Source organism: Episyrphus balteatus, chromosome 3 (genome assembly GCF_945859705.1).
Source record: "Episyrphus balteatus chromosome 3, idEpiBalt1.1, whole genome shotgun sequence".
Classification (NCBI taxonomy): domain Eukaryota; kingdom Metazoa; phylum Arthropoda; class Insecta; order Diptera; family Syrphidae; genus Episyrphus; species Episyrphus balteatus.
In genome coordinates, this window is record NC_079136.1 from 302,522 (window position 1) to 322,635 (window position 20,114).

At 32.6% G+C, this 20,114-nt stretch overlaps 1 protein-coding gene across 5 annotated transcripts in view; it reads left to right on the forward strand.

Annotated features, from left to right (window-relative positions):
- The window catches only part of LOC129914190 (ankycorbin), a 59,026-nt gene extending 44,952 nt beyond the window's left edge, over window positions 1–14,074 (forward strand). For all 5 annotated transcript variants that reach the window (XM_055993319.1, XM_055993320.1, XM_055993318.1 and 2 more), the window contains 3 exons: window positions 3,332–3,611; window positions 3,678–3,798; window positions 12,950–14,074. In XM_055993319.1, the coding sequence (XP_055849294.1) occupies window positions 3,332–3,611; window positions 3,678–3,798; window positions 12,950–13,350 (802 nt within the window). In that variant the 3' untranslated portion in view covers window positions 13,351–14,074. The remainder of the gene's footprint in view (window positions 1–3,331; window positions 3,612–3,677; window positions 3,799–12,949) is intronic.
- The last annotated feature ends 6,040 nt before the right edge of the window (window positions 14,075–20,114 follow it).

Genomic DNA, 20,114 nt, shown 5'->3' on the forward strand with positions numbered 1-20,114 from the left:
TAACCACCCACTTCGCATCACAGTATACTATGTACCGTATCTGTATAATATTGGAAAGATGAAGAATATATCGTATAACAACAATGTACAGGAAGAAAGAGTGCCGGGTGTTGGGACTTGGAGTATAATAATGTTGGCGATGATTTTTAGCAATAACCCTATAAAAATTCAGAGCAAATTTTGCGAATGAAGGAATCTCGTTCAGGTTGCGGTTCCCAAACCAGCTCAGTTAACCAGAATGTTGGATGAGAACGTCTTTCTTGTACAGACAATCGTATCTTCATATGTTTGACAGGGTGTGTTGGAAAAAAAATTGTAGACTTCATCGATTATGGTAAATTATTTTAACTTATGGGTTTTCACTAAAATTGTACTCTTATTTCTTTCCTCATAAATTCAATTTCTATATCAGTTTCTATCATTTTCCAAAGTCTGAATTAATAACAAGATTTATAAATATGATTTTTGTTTACTCTTTTGTTGGTTGATTCATTAAAACTCTCATAAATCCTTTCTCATTCCATAAATTGAAGATTACGTTACCAACTTTGTTGTGCAAAAACTATTGTTTCAAATCACTTTACATTTAAACACTAACACCTTGTATGGATTCAGTGTGGTACTACAAACTTTATTGGTTCCTTTTTTGGGGAGCTGTGGTTGTTGAGAAGATATTATACGAGTATGAAGAGCTTTTTAATACAGTGTTCGCATGGCTGTCTGTTGGGGTATGCATCGATTGTTCCGAATTCGCATGAATTTTATATACAGCCAAGAGTGTAGCAACGCTATTTATGTCCTCCTTAATGTAAATTTCATTGTTGCAAATTGCGATGTGCATTATCTACTTTATGGTTGGTTTTCGGTTGAAAAAATATATTTTCTCCTCTCTTATATGATCCTTTAATCAATATTCTTTACTAAGAGTATGCATATGAATTCGGTTCTTTAAATATTTGCTAGCATTATAATTTTTTATCAATGGTAATAAATCAAGCATTTTGACTTAAATATTGTCTATTAACCTTAATGTGAAAGCCAAGAAGGTAAACTCTTTGATTTTCGAATAATTTTTTTTAAGATCTATGTTTTCTTAGACCACTGCGAAAAATTGAGAGCATGTTTAAGCAAAGTTTTTATTTTATCAATCGTAGAACGATAACATTTAATTCGTTCGTACTAAAATTAATAGGTGATTTTGTTTCCAAAAATTTGATTATAAAAAAAGAAATTCCACTTAAAAATTAATCTTTTCGACACGTCAACATTCTAAACCAACCAATTGAGTCAAAAAATGGTCATGACATAGCATTTTTTTTTTCGCTGGACACAAGAAGCACCTTAACTGACCTATCATTCTTGGACTATTAAAGGACCTGGCCCTTTTGGTTGGACGCTCCTGGTTTCGGTTTAGGAAGAAGTTATAGATCGACGATAGGCTTTGGGTACGGATATATTAACTGATTACGAAACCTACAAACGAAATATAGTCGTCATATTAGGGTGGGTAAAAAAATCGATTTTTTTTTTATTTTGTACTTCAAAAATCGATTGCTGGACACCTCTAGAATATACTCACCAAATATGAACTCCTTATATTAATGGGAAAAAATAATTTTTTTTTTATAAATCCGGTTTTATAGCAAATTTCCCTATACGTATTTTTGTAGGAAATTGAACGCTATATAAAAAGGCAGAATACACTTTTTACGTTTAGCAAACCGTTTATAAAATACATATTTGAGGTCCAAAAATTTTGAAAATTTTTATAAATTTGGAAAATTTTTTAAAATTCGTTTTTTGTTCTTAAATTGAAAAATTATAATAAAATCAAACAGTCAAGATATATTCTTGTAGGAAGCAGATTGTTTCACAAAAAAAAGTCTTGTAAACTTTTTTTATTAATCTAACCATTTGAAAGATATTCGGTGACAAAGTTAAAAAAAAAAATTATGAAATTATTTTTTACTTTTCAAAATTTTCCAATTCACTGAAAAGTCATCAGGCATTAAATTGATTGCTTTAACCGTTTAGAACAATATTCGTATCCAAATCCCAATGCATACTGGTCATAAGAAAACTATTGAAATCAGTGGGCATTAGGGTTTGGATACGAATATTTTTTTAATACATGTGAAAAAAATAAATACTAATTACAGCACGTATACGCCGCAGTGTACCCAGAAAACGTGAAAATAATGTGGTGAATTACAGCATTAAATAAATACTTTCTCGTCTGTGATAAATGTTAACAAATAAATAATAAAAACTTAATATTTTCAAACAAGAATCAAAACAGTCTCGCATCGTCTGCTTATTTTAAAAATGTAAAAAAAAGTAAGTACATGCAAAACTTACACAAAACAAAGCAAATAGGAATACAAAAAATGTAAATAGTATTTTTTGATTATTGTTTCGATTATTTAGTTACCAAAAAGTCCTTTTCAAGGAACTTTTAGCAATTTAATACCCAATCCAGAAATGCAATAATATAGCAAATATTTCATTCAATTTTTAGGAATTTCAAGATCTCTTCATTCATTTTGAACGATAACTGAAAATCACTATTCATCGCTTACTTCTTTTTCTCCTTCCTTCCCTTTTCTTTTAACACTGGCAACGAACAAATTATATTAAAGATTATCAAAAACCGCTTTTGTGTTTGAATTTAGAACATTATTAAAGTGTGCCAAGTTGTGAACTTGCCAAAGACAACGTTTCAAAATTACTGAATAGAGTCTAATATTTTATTTGGCCATATGCATTGCTTTTGAAGGAAAAAATAAATTATAAAATTAGATTTTCCTTGCCACATACATAACTTCCTCATGGCTCATCTTATTTAAAATAAAAACTGTCATCCAAAAATAAGTTGCTATGAAATATCAAACATTTTCCTGTCATCCTTTATTGTCGTCGTCGTCGTCGTCCTTGCCGAAATGAACTTGCACTTTTTTGTGTATTGTTCCTTTAGAATAAAAAAAAGAGAAGTCAATATATACATAATGCTATCAAAAGTTGAGCATCAAGCTCATTCATTTCCCTTTTCCATTGAGAGAGTACATCCTAGTGGGGTATTCCGTATTCCCATTGTCCTTTGTCTGAAAACTGAAAAAATAAAATGGCAATTTACTCTGTTATTTGTTTCCTTGAATGCAGAAAAGAAGAGACTGGAAAAAATGTACATCAGAAGCTATTTTATGGAAATATCTTTAGCACTCTTTTATTTGTTTTGCATTTTCAATTGTGTGCTTCATCTTCTTTATTTTTTCATTTTTTTTGTATAGCTCCAAATATTATTATCTTGATGGGTTTTACTTTTATTTCATAGATATTACATGGAAAGAAAGATATTTCAACATCTGTTGGAGCTAAAGGGCCTACAAATACGTTCCAACAAGCTCAACGAAGCTGTCCTGGTGAAGCGTGCTGTTGACGAGTACCACAAATCATGCGTTGCCTTAGGGGGTGAGACTGGTACCACTCTGCGACGATATTCTTTCAGCGAGTATACTTTTAAGAATTTCGAGCTCTTTTTGTATGAAACACTCAAAACTCTCCAGAGGCCGGGAACATTTAATTTTCAAAATATAAATGATGTCTACGAGGAGGTAAGACTTTTAACACTTCATAAGATGAATCTTGTGATTAAGTTTTTTTTTGTTTTTTGTTTGCAGGCAGAAAGAAGACTTAGTCCGGACTATAATGCTTACGAAAAGGCCTTGCAGTGTACCACAAAAACTCATAGATGTTTGCATGCAGCCCATGCCTATACGGGTATCCCTTGCGCTGCATACAGTAAGTATATTTACAACAAAATATGAAGAAATGTGCATAACTTTTATTTACTGTGGGTAGCCCTTAGTTTTTGTGTCAATTAAATGTTGGAAAAAAATGTGCACAAGTGGGTCGCACAAACTTGATTTGAGCGGTTAGGAACTGTTTAGGAAATGAGTACATCCAAAGTGTAATTTATTATATTTTGACTGGATTCCAAGCTTTAAAAAAAAAAAGTCGGTCATTCTTCAGATCTTAAAACTTTTAACTCAAATTTGATTTGACGTGATGATTTCGAGATCTATAAAAGCCTTTCCAACATTGAGTGGAAAATCTGCGGGGTAGGGTTGAAGTTGGTCTTTCTCTCAAACAAAGGTTTGTGTCTTGGCTTAGTGTACGTTTTGCGTTATATAATTTTTGAGGACAATCCAACCGAGAAAACTTTGATTTCACTATTTTCGGAATAATAAAACTTGGAAAACTAACATTTTTAAATCAAGGTGGAACGATGTTAATTTTAGATTTTTCCTTTGAAAATAAAACTTTTCAACTTAAGTACTTTTACAGTACTTTTCCTGGTATACAAGATTAGTTTCTTCACTAAGGGCCATTCATTTGTGAAGAAAAACTTGGCACCACTTCGTCACAGTACTATGTTATAAACCAATCACTGCATAACTAATCATAAGGCAAGTCATCATAAACAGCCCATCGAAGGACAATTCAACACATCGAACTTTTTGTATCAAAAGAAATAAAAAAAAAAAAACTATAACCACCAAAACGTTTCATTCAAATAAAATGAACAAAAAATGAATTTGAATTGAACCTTGTGATGATGGGTTGTCCATGATGAGTTGTCTTATGATGATATGTTCTGTAATATGTTGGGTTGATCCTGTTATTTTAAATATGCCCTAAGATATGTTTAAAACTACGAAAAAAGGTGTTTTGAAGTTGATATTAGAATTGACCCTCATCATCGCCATAACCTGCACCGTCATAAGACTTTTCACTATTGTATTTTATTTATCGAATTAATAACTTACCTTTAAAAAGCAAAACTGAAACACATACAAATACACATATTTTCCATTACTTGTTATTTTGTTTAAGTTGAAATTTAACAGGCGTTAAGATAGGTACCTAGATAGACAGACTTTAATAAAATAACGGAAGCAGAGCATCATTTTTTTTATATGAACTGACAGCAAAGAATTGCAAAGAATTCTGAAAAAGGTGTAAGAAAATAGATACTGAAAGAAGGAAGGCAAAAAAAAACTAAAAAGAGTTATAATTAGGATGTCTATTTGTCTTTTTCAAGTATTATTATTCTTCAAAGAATGCTAAAAAACACGAGTGCTGCATTTTGAGTTGCTGCTGCTGCTGCATTTTCTGGTTCAGCCTTAATGAGATGATTCTGAGAGGCAATGTTTATGCTGTTTTGTTGATTTTTCATTTGTATAAAATTGTATAATGGGCTGTACATAGTATATCTTTCGCACTATACGTACGTACTACACGACTCCTATATCTACCTACCTAAGTACGCCTTGAGATCATGTTGAATTTAATGTGACATAAAGTTCTTGTTTTAGGTTTGGAAAGCGGAAACGAATGCGTTTAAATGCATTTCCGTGGTGTAAAGTTTTATGTAAATATACATTTTTTTTATGTCTTTTTTTATATGCAGAGGTTTCTTTACGGTTGTTTTTAGGACAGTTCACGAGATTCTGAAAGTAAAACAATTTATCTTAATGCCAAATGGAATTCTACATCGTTATATCGCTCATTAAGAATATTATTATCTCAAAAATTCAAAATTTTTCAAAAAAAATAAAAAAACAACACTCAAAAATGTATGGTTCTTAACCATTTTCATAAAAGTCTAAGAGCTGTCATCAGATTTTTGGCGTGAGAAGTAACCGATTCATATTAATATTGAAGTTAGTTAGACATTGTGTTGTGATGACGAAAACAAACGTCTGCCAGCATATTTCGGAGCCTTTGCAGAGAAAAAGTGCATCAAAAATAACATTTTTCTGAAAATAGATTTATTAAGGAAACCTACCTAAAATTAGTTGGATCCTCTCCCCGTTTCAAAAAAACACCCATGTCAGAGATTTTATCGGCGCCGGAACGCCCGACAGACGAGCTTAAAAATGCGTTCTTTTTCGCAAGAGCACGGACTTGGCAATCACTTGAAATTAAATGATGGACGTGCATAGTAATCGAACCATTTATAGGTGGCAAAAATGTTTGTCATGAGTATTTTTGCAATAAGTTAAATAAGTCCTACTTACTAGCAATCACTGATGGGCGATTTCGTGTTAAAAACTGTTTTTGACATTTTTTGTGTAAAAAACGGTAAGAAATGGTAAATAATGTGTAAAAAATTTAAAAAACGTAAAAAATGGTATAAAACGGTAAAAAAAATGGTAAAAAAACGCATTCGTTTTGACAGCTTGCCATTCGAAGTACATAATACTTTATATAGAACACTTCATTTTGCGGCATTGAATTCTAATAAACGTTTATAAATCATAATTAAAATATTTCCAAAGTCAATAATGGTCTGCTTTTTCTAGAGCCCAATAGAGATAATTCCGCAAATATGTAATCTCATTTGAAAGAAATTTCCTTTACGATTTGACATTCAAAATGAACTAATTTATGAAATTATCTCATTTGGACTCTAGTGAAAAAATGCTGTAAAGATCCAGTTCCACAAACAATAAACTTTGAAGCATTGAATTGTGTGCAACTCAAATCCAATGCAAAATTTTTTGGTCTCTCTTTATATTATTTGTATCAATTTTTCTTCTGAAAAATGTTGACAAATTATCAAATAACTTTAACTTTCTTCTAAGAAAGTTGTCAAGAGAGAGCTTTGATAAGAAAATCTTAATTTTAAGCAAAAAAGTGGACTAATAGAAAAATGTGATGTTTTTAGAACCACGACTGAAATAAAACGCGGTAAGATTTCCAAATTAGCTGTGAGGTTACTAAATTTTCCCGTTTCATCAACCCAAATCGACCAAAATTTAAATTAGCTGCAAGTCCATTAACATTTAAGGTCGAGGAAATTAATTCACATTAATTTTAATGAATTAAAAAAAATTGCAGTGTTTTTCTTTTCCTCCAAATAGTTGTAAAAAGCATAAAAAGAACTTTTTGTTTTGGTTTTCTAAAATATTTAATTTTTTGCCATTTTTTACATCAGTGAGTTTTTTACATGTAATTTTGAATTTTTTTACATCGAGTTTTTTACATGTAAAAAACCCTGTAAAAAAATCGATGTAAAAAAACCGTCAAAACACTGCCAACACCATCAATCAACCATTTTTGTACAATCCTTTCCATTTTCCAACCTTATATAATTTGTTTAAAGTCTCTCACTTTTTCTTATGGTACACAATTAATGAATAAATTGCCTTGAGAAGTTGTTACCTATAAATTCTAAGAACTCTGAGACCTGATTCTTCACGAACTTGCCTATTTTATCAAATCAAAAATATGTGAAAATTGCGTTTGCATCACAGTCTTTGATGTAAGCCCATCTTAAAAGACACAAAGTGTCAAATGTGGTATATAAAATTGTGAAATTGCGTTAACAATTTATATAAGTAACTTTCTTGAAACATATATCGTAAAATTTTCCATTTTGCAATGAGGAAAACCAAACAACGTTGTTTCAATATCCTTAATACCTGTTATGAAATTACGCATTTCATTCAAAGTTTTTTCACTTTATAACAAGCCTTAAGCCTCTTCACTTAAAACAAGCTACCTTGCGTAGTGAATTGAATAATTATATTCTACAACTGCATTCACCATCATCAGCTCAAGACATTCATTATCTTGAGAGTTTTGATGAGAACTACATAGATACTTACATCCGTCATAGTTTTCTGTATTAATCAGCTTTAAATCCCTCAAAGATCTTAGCGATTATGTTTTACGTTAGATAAAATTCATTTTTGACGTTTAACTATGGCAACAACTATACTGTTCTACTATACCACTGCCACAGCCACTTCTTTAGAAATATAGGTACTCTCATTATAATTTTAAAGGTGGGTGTTCTCCTTTTGTGACTTAAGGAAGTACAAACGTACCTACAAGATGTTTGTAACAACCCTCTGAGTAATTTCATCTTTGCTTTTTAAAGAAACTTGCGGAATGCTTATTTGCACAAGTTATGAATAACGGAGTCTGTGTTATAGCGGTGATGGTGGATACTGGATGCGGTATGAAATAAAAAAAAAGGAAGCGGAAACTGTAAAAAGGAAATAATATTAAAATGAAGTCTTCCCTCCATTAATGGCTCTAGATTTCTAAGGACTCATTGCCTGTTTGCCTGTCTGCCTGGCTGGAAGCTGGAGTTCTCTAGTAGGAAGAGGCAGAGATACCTACAAAACCATCGTTCCGCATATTGTGGGTAGAATTGAACTATATAAGAAACCAGTAGGAATGAGAAGAAGGTGCACTCAACGATGAAATATTACAATTTTTCACTAAGATATCAACTTTCCCGCGTGTCATCCAGAGAGTTTTATCTTTCTCCATTTCGTGTAAATTGAAGATAACTTTTCGTATAGCACTTAAGTGTGACTTTGAAGAGAAATCTCTCTTTCTCTCTCTTACTTTTTTTTTCTGGTGTAGAATAGTTAATCTTAGTGTAGCAAATAATCCCGAGGGATTGTTTCCTTCCCTTCCCTGATGCTCTTCATCACAGCAAAGGATACCTATTCGAATAGAAAAGAAGGGTGCAGATTTCTAAAAGACAAGCTTTGACTTGGCACTTTTTGCTTAAATCCGTTTTTAACAAGCTTCAACTTTTATGAAGAAAAACTAGCGCTACTGCTGTCTGTGTGATGTTTTGAACAAAATGCAATAAAATCAAGCTCGCACACAATTTCTTTCCTTCTGTTTCTCTTTGTTTTCAAGAAAACTTGTCATGTGTGATACTTTTTTTAAGTTTTCTGAATCAACTTGAAAAGACGTTCGTAAGGTACGAAAAAAAAATATCATTTTTGTTGCGGGCAAAGTTTTTTTCCTCTTTTCTTCTGCAAAACTTACAAAAACAAATATTTTTTTCTCCAACGTTCATCTAATACCTAATAGTTAATTTATCTCCTTCAGCATGATAAAATAGAAGAAAAACCTCATGTCATCGAAATAGAAATTCCTTTAATTTTTGATGACAATAGACTAGCTTACTGAAAATATACATCCTTAGGTCCATACAGACGTTTTTTTTTTGGGTAGCTTGATAAAGGTACCTACCATATTAAAGGCAAATAAATAAAAAAAAAAAAACAGCATATTTTTTTTGTAATAAAATCTGAAAAGTTGCCTTTGCCATGGCTTCTTCCCATGGCTCGTGCAGTTTCACAGTTGCATAAGAGTATTGACTTTTATCAAATAATAAATTGGAATGAAATGGGAATTTTCTGGGGAATCTTGTGGATTGTTTATTTTTCATTCACTTTTTTATTGCTTCCGTTCTTATCCTTTTGTGGGCAATACTGCTGAGAGAGAAGGATTTTGCGTTATGACAACCAAACTTATGCTTTAGTCTTTATTAAATGCTGATGTAACTACACCACCTTCACATTCTTAAAAAGGAGAAATAAAAAAAAAATGAAAGGAAACAGAATGTAAATAAAATTTTCCGATAATGGATTCATTTAATCGAAGTGCTTGAAGTAGTTACAGTTTAAATTGGAGAATCAGGAATTGAAACAGAATTGAAAACTTTAAGAGGATAGGAATTATTATTACAAAATGTCGTTTTTGGAAAGAAAATATCGTAAATAGAGGAAATTGTATTATGAACGCTTTTGTTATTTAAAGTGCATTAAATTTCGGGTATAGACTAACCGATACGAGGGAAGTATTAATAAGGCTATTGTTGGCACTGAAAAACAGCAGGCAATTTATACCTTTGGTTGATCAATAGCTACAATTCGCTTTGAATTATTACACAGGTCGACAAAAATAAAAATATTTTTTGTGCTTGGGTTTAATTTGCACTTTTTGGGTTCATGGTAAACCAAAACAATAGATAATCACGCTTTCCCCTACTAAGATTTGCTTTTGTAGTGTTGGAAGCAAAAATACTATTTTCATACCCTGTGAGCCTAACTCCAGTTTTATGAGCTATAGTGCAAGAACCGGGCATTGTACAAAAAAACTGTGAAGCTATAAAATGTAGATAATTTAGAGTTCTACATTTTTGCTAAAGCACTTTATTCGACTTAAATCATTAGAAAAAAGTTATGATGAATAAAAGGCTTTTTTGGTCCGAAAACCCCCGTTTTGTTGAGTTAAAACTGTAATATTTTTTTATCTAACTTCAACTTTGGAAACTTTTATACTTTTTTGAAAACTGCAATGCCGAGACATATTTTAAAAATAATAAACCAGAGTCACACTATACAAATACTGTTCGTCTTGTTATTTTGAAACAAAAGTAAGAAATTGAGTTTTTATGAAACTTGGAACTGTTAATTAATTTGAAGAAAAATGGCGTATGAAATAAAAAATATTTTTATTAATTAATTGTTTCTTTTTGTTAGGCAATGTGTAAGTGAAAGAATCGTAAAAAAAAAATCAATTATGGGCAGAGGAACCAAAATACTGTTGCAAAGTAGGGATTTTTCGAATTTTCACAAGAACTGCATATTTAATCGAAAACCTCAAGGATTTGGGATGAACAAGTTACCAATTCCAGAAATATCTAAAGTTGGCCTATCAGCACATTTCGTTTGGTCCATTACTTTTTAGACACCCTGCATATGCAACAAAATAATAAAAATACTATGCAAATAAAGAATAAATAAAGAATTTCAGTATAAACTAGTTTGGCTACTGTTTGGATACAGTTATTTTTGTAAGCAATTATTTTTGTATAATAAAAATACCATCGAAGTGAATTACTTTTACCATAAATATTGAAAATAGAAGGTATATAATGCCTCAAGCTCCCATCTGACAAAAATTCGAATAAAACGAAAATTTCGATTTAATTTTTCTTTTTTCTTCTTAAATTTCCTGATTTTTTTTTTATTTTTTCTGAATATGAATATGAAAACAGCATTAAAACGAAGAAAACAAAAATCAGCCAAATCGGTTAAGACGTTCTCGAGTTTTTGCCAAAATTACGCACGACAATTTTTGTAAAAGACAGATTTACTTGAATACTGGAAATTGCTCTGCTGACTTCAAAAGCAAATTAAAAAAAAAAATAAAAAATGTTTTCCAGAAGAGAATCAATATATCTATCATAATTTCATAGTCACAACCCAAGCACAAATTTCGTGTTGACCTGTGTCATGCCTTCCAAACCAGAATAAGAAAATAGAGTTAAAGTAAAAACCTATTCCATCTCAACGTGTAACAAATTGTGTAATTTTTTAACCAATGCATAAAACTTTGGAACATTCTCTAACAGGAAAACGATGAAAATATCCAAGCTATGATTATTATGCCCTGAATACCAAATTCTTTGAGAGTTTGATGAAACACAAATAAAAAAAAGTGCACAATTCGTTTATTTTTATTTGATCACAGCATCAAAGGACTTGAGTTTCATTCATAACTGCTTTATTTTTAATCCCTAAAGGGTTTTTTCATCATCTGTTTTGTTCAACATGCGATTCGTTCTTCGTTTCAATCATATTTTCGACTCATAATCAAATGTAGGGCAATGCTTTGCTGCAAATAATTGGAAATATCACCTTTATAATACTTTCTTTTGCAAGACGAGTACAGTTCTACTTATTCTGATATTCAAAAGTTGTTAATCTAAAAACTAATATGGAAATTTAAGATATACAATACAATTTCTGTTGTGGTTACTTACTTCTTCAGTATTATTGCTACATAAGAGCTGTCTTCTTCTTCTTCTCCATTATCGACGATAGTCATGATCTCGGATGGGGTCAAAACTCTCCCACTCTACTGCTAAAGTATGGAATTTTCAAATGTAATAGCTTTTAAAAATTGCATTACTTATCAAAAATAAATCCTGCGTTCACAATTTTCATTTTAATTAATATCTTTGGCTCGCTCAAAATATAGGAAGAAATTTGAATTTTTAGAGATTTTTTAAAGAAGCTGCGGAATAATATGCGAAGAACAAAAATCATTTTTTCATATAAACTCGTTGTTTTCCTAAAAACTTCAACCGATTTGAGCGGGCCAAAGACGAACGATATTTTAATTTTTGTTTACATATTATTAAACCTTAGACCCTAATTAAACTGTTGACCACTATTACATTGCAAAATTAGTTTACTTTTTTTCGGCCACACAAAAGTGACACACCCTAATGTGGGGTTCGCCGCTACCTAAGAGTTGTCACATGTAAAAATTAAACGAATGACTTCGTCGCACGTACTTCCTCTAACAGTTAAAAGACTGATTTTTTATGAAAACGTGACCAATTTGAGGCCCTAAAAATTACAAAAATTCGATTAGTATTCGGCTCGTACGCTGGAGACCTGGGTTCGATTCCTATCGATGTCAGTTTATATTTTAAATAAAAATTGAAATATTAATTCAATATTTTTTCTTAACAAGAAATCATAAACTAGGCCACAGACTAAAATGTTTGTTTTAATTAAAATTATAATGTAGTGGTCGCTCCCATACATTTTCTTATGTTCAGGTCATTCTTACGTTCATGTCATTCAAGTACCCTTTTATTTGGAAGGCACGATTCTAAGATATCATAACTTTTAAAGAAAAAATTACATACCTACGTGAAAAACTTGAAAAAAAAAATAAGTGTTTTGGTCAATACTTGTACTATCTCTTAAAATTATATTATCTGCAGATCTTTTTTTTTTAATGTGACAGTATTTTTGGTTTTAACATTTTTGTGCTATCGCATTTGAATTAATCTTCATCAAGAGCATATAACTTCCAGAAGCTAGAAAACTTCTCAAGTATAAGTAGACACATTGCTAAGAGAGAACAAAACAAAAAAAAAAAAACCTTAATATCAATTTGTCATATTTGAATGATTAATGTCGTCGCAAAAGTCCCTCTTTTAGACAAATCAAGTAATAATTATTCACCCAGCAAACATAATCTCCCTTTTGTGTACTAAAAAATCTTGTTTTTCTTTTCTATTATTTTTTTCCTTTCGTTCTTTTCACAGTTCCCATGATGAATCATCATACGATGCCGAAATTTGGCTTTGGACCTTACAAAAAGACCGGAGCCGGAAGTTTTTATCTTCCAAAGATTTTAAGCAGCAACCCCAGTTGTGGGAGTAAAGTCTCCCTAGAGCTGTCACATGGAAAAAACAAACAGCTTATATCACTGCCTTCAGAGAAGTTGGATAGCAATAAACGCTATTATGTGACATTTACTGTTAAAGAGTCTGGCGGAAAGCAACAAATTCACCACCAGTATCAACAACAAAAAGAACATTCCGCCCCCACCACCACCACCAACACCGCCCACAGTGGGGAAGCGGCGGCTGCTTCGGCTGTTGGGACTGGCAGCGAGAAAACTTGCGACCAGAAAAAAACCAAACAGGACAAGGATGACAAATAGACATCCTTAACTACTTACATACAGATACACAGCAAGATTTCTACAAAAGTATATTACCATCAACCTGCTAACTGCCAGTTTCATGAAAGAATAATAAAGCTGGCATAATAAGGATATCGAGTTTGTAGAAAAGTCAAACTCATCCAAAACAACACTTCACATATACATCTTTATATAGGAACAAGGACAGGGATAGAAGGGACATACACGGACTACCTACACACATTCATAAAGAAGGAATAGGTTCATTATAATAAAGCGAACACCTGCCAAGGATACTGTGTCCAGTTGTACATTTAAGTTACCTATAGCGACTAAGGATGCTGATTTTCTCATTAGAATGGCAAACAGGCAAAAAAAAAACAGAGGCAAAGGGACGAACTTTTACCTTGAGGAGCGCAAGGATATCTGAAATTATATTTATTCAATGTTTTTATTGCCATTTTCCGTGTTTTTCCTTTTCTTTTTGTTTTTATTTATTTTAATTTTCAGTGTTATCTGGCTGTGTATTATAAATATACAAATGTATGTATTTCTCTACACAGTTTTCTCGCTTATACATTATATAATAGTAATAATAGCAATAAATAAATATGGTTGTTCAATAAAATGTCTTCTAACGAAAGCAACTAAAATATATAGAAATAATAAAAAACAAAAAGGAATAAACTGGGTAACTAGCACCTTTATTGAGGTTATTCCAGGTGGATGAAGAACACATTAACATTCGGTGTCTCAATAATTGGATTGAAGGCGTTCCCAGTTGTTAAAGATATCGGTTGGAATGGCAAGTATTGTGCAGTGATAATACACTAAGTACTCCCAGGATCGTAGGTCGCAAATTCTTTTTATTGTTAAGCCCTACAACCAATTATGTTAAAGGAATGTTATATGAAAAAGTAACGGCTAAAGAGATGATATTTATATGAAATTCTAGAAATGAAAGGCAATGAAAGCAATGGACTTAGACTTAAATTCAAATAAGCTGTTGTTTGTTGATTTTGTTAAAAAAAACTTTAATACTACTTTTTTAAGTCTCTAGCTAAGGCTTTAACTACATCCTTCTTCGCCTCGGCCGACGCAGAGTTGTGCCTTTGGTGCTTTTTGGAGTCAAAATTCATTTGCACGGCCATTTTGTGACGAAATGTCATGAAATTTGGTACACTGAATTATATTTGTATGGAGAATACTTACGAAAAAGTTGCCAGCTCCTAGATTTTTTTTTACTTCAGATTTGAATTCAGAATATTAAAATCTATTAGAAAAGTATATTATCTTGGTTCACCGAAAAAATAAGTTCTCAGTTTTATTGAACATTGAAATTTTTCAGTATATCACGTTTTCTTATGTTTACTTAAAAACATAGTTGGCAACCATATAACCCCAAAATATGAAATTTTTTTATGAAACATAAATAGAAGAGACTTCAAAATGATGTTAATTAAAAAAAGTATCCATGAAATAGCGTAATAAGAGGTCTAAAAGTGTGTTTTACTAATTTTGCAATTTTTGGACTTTATTTAAAAAATTTTAGTTCGTTTTTATGCAATATGAATCTATGAATTCTAAATTTAAGATCTAAAATCTTTTTGACCTGAATGAAGTCAAATTTCCAGCTGGATAAGGAAAAAGGCGAAGCTTTTATTTCGAATATGCAAAACTATCTGTATAACAACACCAATATATTTCGAAATGAAGAGAGTACAGCACAAAGTATGTGGGACCTCCTACAGCGAACTTGCATAGAAAAAGCCAAAACACTGTTAGGGGTTTCAAAAGGACATAACCAACAAGGCAAAGAAACATGGTGGTGGAATGATGAAGCTAAAGCAGTTGTAAGTAAAAAGAAAATGGCTTTCAAAGCTTGGTCGAAGTGCCCCTCTAATAATACAGAGCAAAAGTCACGCCTCGAAGTGAAATACAGAAACTGCAAGAAAGAAGCGAAGAAGATATGTGCCCAAATTCAAGCCAAGAATACGGAAGACCTGTATCGGGAGCTAGATGAAATTTCTTCCCCGACTGCTGGTGCTATTCAAGAGCTACGACAAAACGTGAATAAGGGCGCAACCATCTTCAAAATAGCCGCTCAAAGAAGAAGAAATGCTCAGGAGATCTGTTCGCCAAAGTTTATTAACAATGCTCAAGGCCAACTACTTGTGGAAAACGAAGAAATCCTCCACAGGTGGTGACAGTATTGGGACGAACTTCTAAATGAACAATTTCCAAGGCTACACTTTCCAATAGCTTCACCTAACTTAAGCGAAGTATCCGATGTCACAGTCGAAGAAGTTAGTGAGGCTGTAAAATACTCCAAAAAGGGAAAAGCTGTTGGGCCAGACGAAATACCCTCATAGTTTTGGAAAAAGATGGGAGACATCGGGTCTAGATGGCTCATGGTTCTTGTTTCCAAGCTTATACGAGGTGATCGAATGCCTAATCAATGGAGGGAAAGTTATCTACTTCCAATATACAAAGGGAAGGGTGATACTCGAAGCTGTGATAATTACCGTTCGATTAAGCTGATGTCACACACCATGAAGATCGTTGAGCGAGTCTTGGGTAGCCGACTGCGAAAAATAATAAGGCTATCTGATGACCAGTGCGGGTTTGTTGCGGGTAAATCAACCACAGATGCAATCCAGAGTATCAGAATCATTATGGAAAAACATCGAGATTCCTTGGAGGATTTGCATGTGGTATTGGTTGATTTTGAAAAAGCATTCGATCGACAACCACGAGATCTGATATGGGTGGCCCTCAGACAACGAGGAGTTCCGGAAACCTATGTGCGGATAATTATGGACATGTATGATGGAGCAGTTACTAAAGTAAGATTTGCAGCTGGAGTCACCGAAGAATTCGAAATCACAGTAGGTGTACACCAGGGAAGCGTCTTGAGTCCTCTGCTCTTTATTACCGTTCTTGATTACCTGCTCGAAGGCAAAGTGACGGACCCAAAAGTGCATCAGTTATTCTTTGCTGACGATGGAGCCATCATAAGTGAAGACCCGATATCCCTGCAACGAGCACTTGATGTATGGGTGGATGTTCTAGAAGGTAGTGGGTACCGCATAAGCGCGAAAAAGACAGAATACCTATGCTGCCCATTTTCTGATCCACACAGGCCTATTCCTGACATTTATTTGAATGGTGTAGTGCTTCCCAAGTGTGAAAAGTTTAAATATCTGGGGTCTATGATAAATAACGAAGGTACTTGTGATGACGATATCAATCATCGCGTAAGCGTAGGGTGGATGAAGTGGCGGGAAAATTCTGCCATCTTCTGTGATCGAAAAATGCCCCTAAGCTGAAAGGAAGACTCTACACCGCAGTTGTGCGTCCAGCACTCACATACGGTTCACAATGTTGGACAATGTACAAAAAGTATGAGAGTAAGTTATCGGCAGCTGAGATGAAGATGCTTCGCATGACAGCGGGAGTAACAAAGCTTGATAGAATTAGAAGTACAAAGATCCGAGGAAGCCTTCATGTTAAAAATACCATCTCCCAAAAAATTGAACACGACCGACTCAGTTGGTATTGCCATGTTCAAAGGAGAGATCCTGAGAACCCCGTCAAAAAAGCAATATCATATAACGTTCCAACACCAACACGAAATAAAAAGAAAGGTAGGCCTAAAAACTCCTGGTACAAGCAAATGCAAAAACACCAGCATTCAGTTGGCCTCAGAAACGGAACAATACAAAACCGGGAGGCTTGCCGCCGATTTCTGAGGTCAACCCGGTGAACCCCACAGGCGGATCACTAGTGTGAAGCAGTAACGTGGGAAGGTTATGATCCCCTCGACATCGAGATCATAACAGCGCCGAGAAAAAGGAAGAAGAAGAAGTCAAATTTCTAGCTATTCTATTTTGAAAAGAAAATTATATTTAAAGACTTATTGTGACCGCCATTTTGAATATAAAAAGTTGGCAGCTTTTTCGTATTCTCCATACAAATATCCTTCAGTGTACCAAATTTCATGACATTTCGTCAAGGAATGGCCATGCAAATAAATATTGATGCCAGAAAGCACCAAATGCACCACTGTGCGGCGGCGGCGGCACAAATCTCGAAAGATAAAATTTTTAAAATTATTAAAATAAGAACATTAACTACATAATTTTCGTAATATTTGGTAGATTTATTTTTTATTTGGCAACAAAGTCAAAAGAACGTTGTTTAACCGGTACGTAATATGAATGTTTTTTGTTCATCTTTTCCATCATAACTTCGAAACTATTTATCCTAGGTCGAGAAATGAGGTATCGTTGACTGTTCTAGAAGGGCTCTAATATAACTCTAATGTTTCAGCAGATTTCAATTTCTCAGAAGAGCTATGACTTTGGTATTCCGAAACCAAGTGATATTTTTCACTAAAGGTCTTTCAAGTCAATAAGGTATTAGATTAAGTTGTTACAAATATACCATTCTACCCAAACCTAACCTTTGAAAGAAAGTGAAAAATATTACAGCTTATTTGAAGTTCTATTGTCCTCAATGAGAGCCACTTGTAAATATTATAATGACTACTTACTTCACAAATACAAGCAAAATGTGCTCTTATTTTTGTCATATTTTTTTTTTAGTCTATCTCATCGCTCATCCTCTCAAGAAGCTCGAAAGATAATCGTTTTCATTTTTCAAGTATGGTGTTAAGCTGATTTCGCCGTCGTCATCGTCATAAAAAAAATAAGAAATCACATTCTCCTGGAAGTCTAGACATCAACAATCCCACTTATACTTTGCGTTTTGTTCTTCTCCTTTTATTTAATGTTGCTGGTTGAGAGTACAAGAGTTTCATACATTTTTTTTATAATACGGAGTACAGAGATGATGTTGCTCAACACAATAAGTAGGAATAATGTGACAAATGTAGATGAATATCCTTAAAATAGAAATGTATGAGTTGAGTTTTAATTTCCAACAAAACATGACGTGTGCAGTGGTATATCTGCAGAGATACTCGACAGTACATTCACATTAATCAGATTTCATAATGATGGGAGGGAAATAAGGATATAAAATGCTCCTGCTCCTGCTCCTGGATTCTATACCACACTCTTGGAGAATAGCAGTGATGGGACAAATAAAGATTAAAGATATCTTCTTTCTGAAACCCGAATTCCCAATTACTCTGACTGTGAGTCTACTCTGCGTTCTGCTTTAGGTTAATAAATGGATGTCACTGGAAATAAATGGGATGGTCTGTCAGCAAAATGACAAAATATAAAACTATATAAAACTCCCTTCGTGTCTCCTCTTCCTTGGGAAAGCCAAGAGGGAATGCTCACAAGATGTATTGATTCCAATATAAATAAAAATACTCGAATACTATGGTAACGATAATTATGTTGAAGACTTTTGATGACAACATTCACCAAGCAGTTCCAGGAGATTAGGCCCTTAGATTTCCTTATCGATCCCTTACTTTTCTGATATGTTTGATGGTATAAAATTAAGTACTGCCATGGGTCGCATGTTTTAGTTGGATATTCTTTGAATGGAACTTTAATGTAACAGACAATATTAACCCTGAGAAATACAAACAGGAAACTTTCAAAGAAAGAGACCAATGTTTGTCCCTTAAAGATGGTATCAAAATGCCTATAAAAGCTAGAAGTTTGCTTAATAAGACGTTATGTTTGGATTTATTTGAATGAAAGAACTCAAGTGTTGTTGGATTTAATATAAACGCTACATACATATAGAATTTATGTACCTACTTCAACATAATATATCCACTTCCACATGTTTATTTTGATTGCAAAAACCACAGTGACTGCGTGGGGAATATTCAGAAGGTATATTGCAGAAACTTTTGTTTGTGTATCCTTAAGTGGAATCCAATTTTGAAATTGAGTTTCAAGCCTTTAAGTTCAATTATCATTATGTAAAAAAAAGTGTTTGTAGTCATGTACTAACATAATGCGGAATACAAATTGTCTCCAAACATCACATACATATATAATTTATGTTAGGTAACGATTAAAAATGTTTGTTTATAAATTCGATCAAATCTGTTGCCTCTGTTGTACCAATTTGAGAGATTGTTTGGATTGTTTTTCTTTTTTTTTTTATAAATTTTAAAGCTTAAATTTTAGACTTATTATATTAGGACCCTGCAAAATATATTCTTTTAGAAATCGTTGAGTACCTCTGTGGTACCAAATTCGCCAGCATTTATAACTATCTGGTTAAGAGAGTGGAGTATAAGCTTTTGACGTAGATACAAGATGATTCATATTCAATGGAAATATGTGTGCAAAGATTGGGTCAAGAATAGAAACGAAAAAAAAAATCATTATTAAATAATTTTTTTTACTATCATTTTATTGCAATTTTTATATTAAAAGTTGTTAAATGTACTTATCATTTATCAAAACTATTTATCTTTGACTTTCTTGTAAAATAAATAATGTTTTTATTGCTATAGAAATATAAACATATTTTATAGCTAATACACTGTTGACTTTGATGACCCTATAAGTGGTGGTAATGAGGGTTTAGAGAGGACATACATAAAATCTTGAGTTTTTATGCAAGGAAACAAAAAATAATCAAAAAAAAAAAAAGTAATTATGTAGTATTTGCAATTTAACTTTTTGATGTAAGAAATAATTTATTTTAATTTTATAAACAAATTGTTTAAAAATGTTTTATCTTTAAAATGTATCCAAATAGCCTACTACGGAACAAATATGCAGTAGAGTTCTTATCAAATGTTAAAGTCAATATAATCACCGGTCACTGTGGCGTATGTG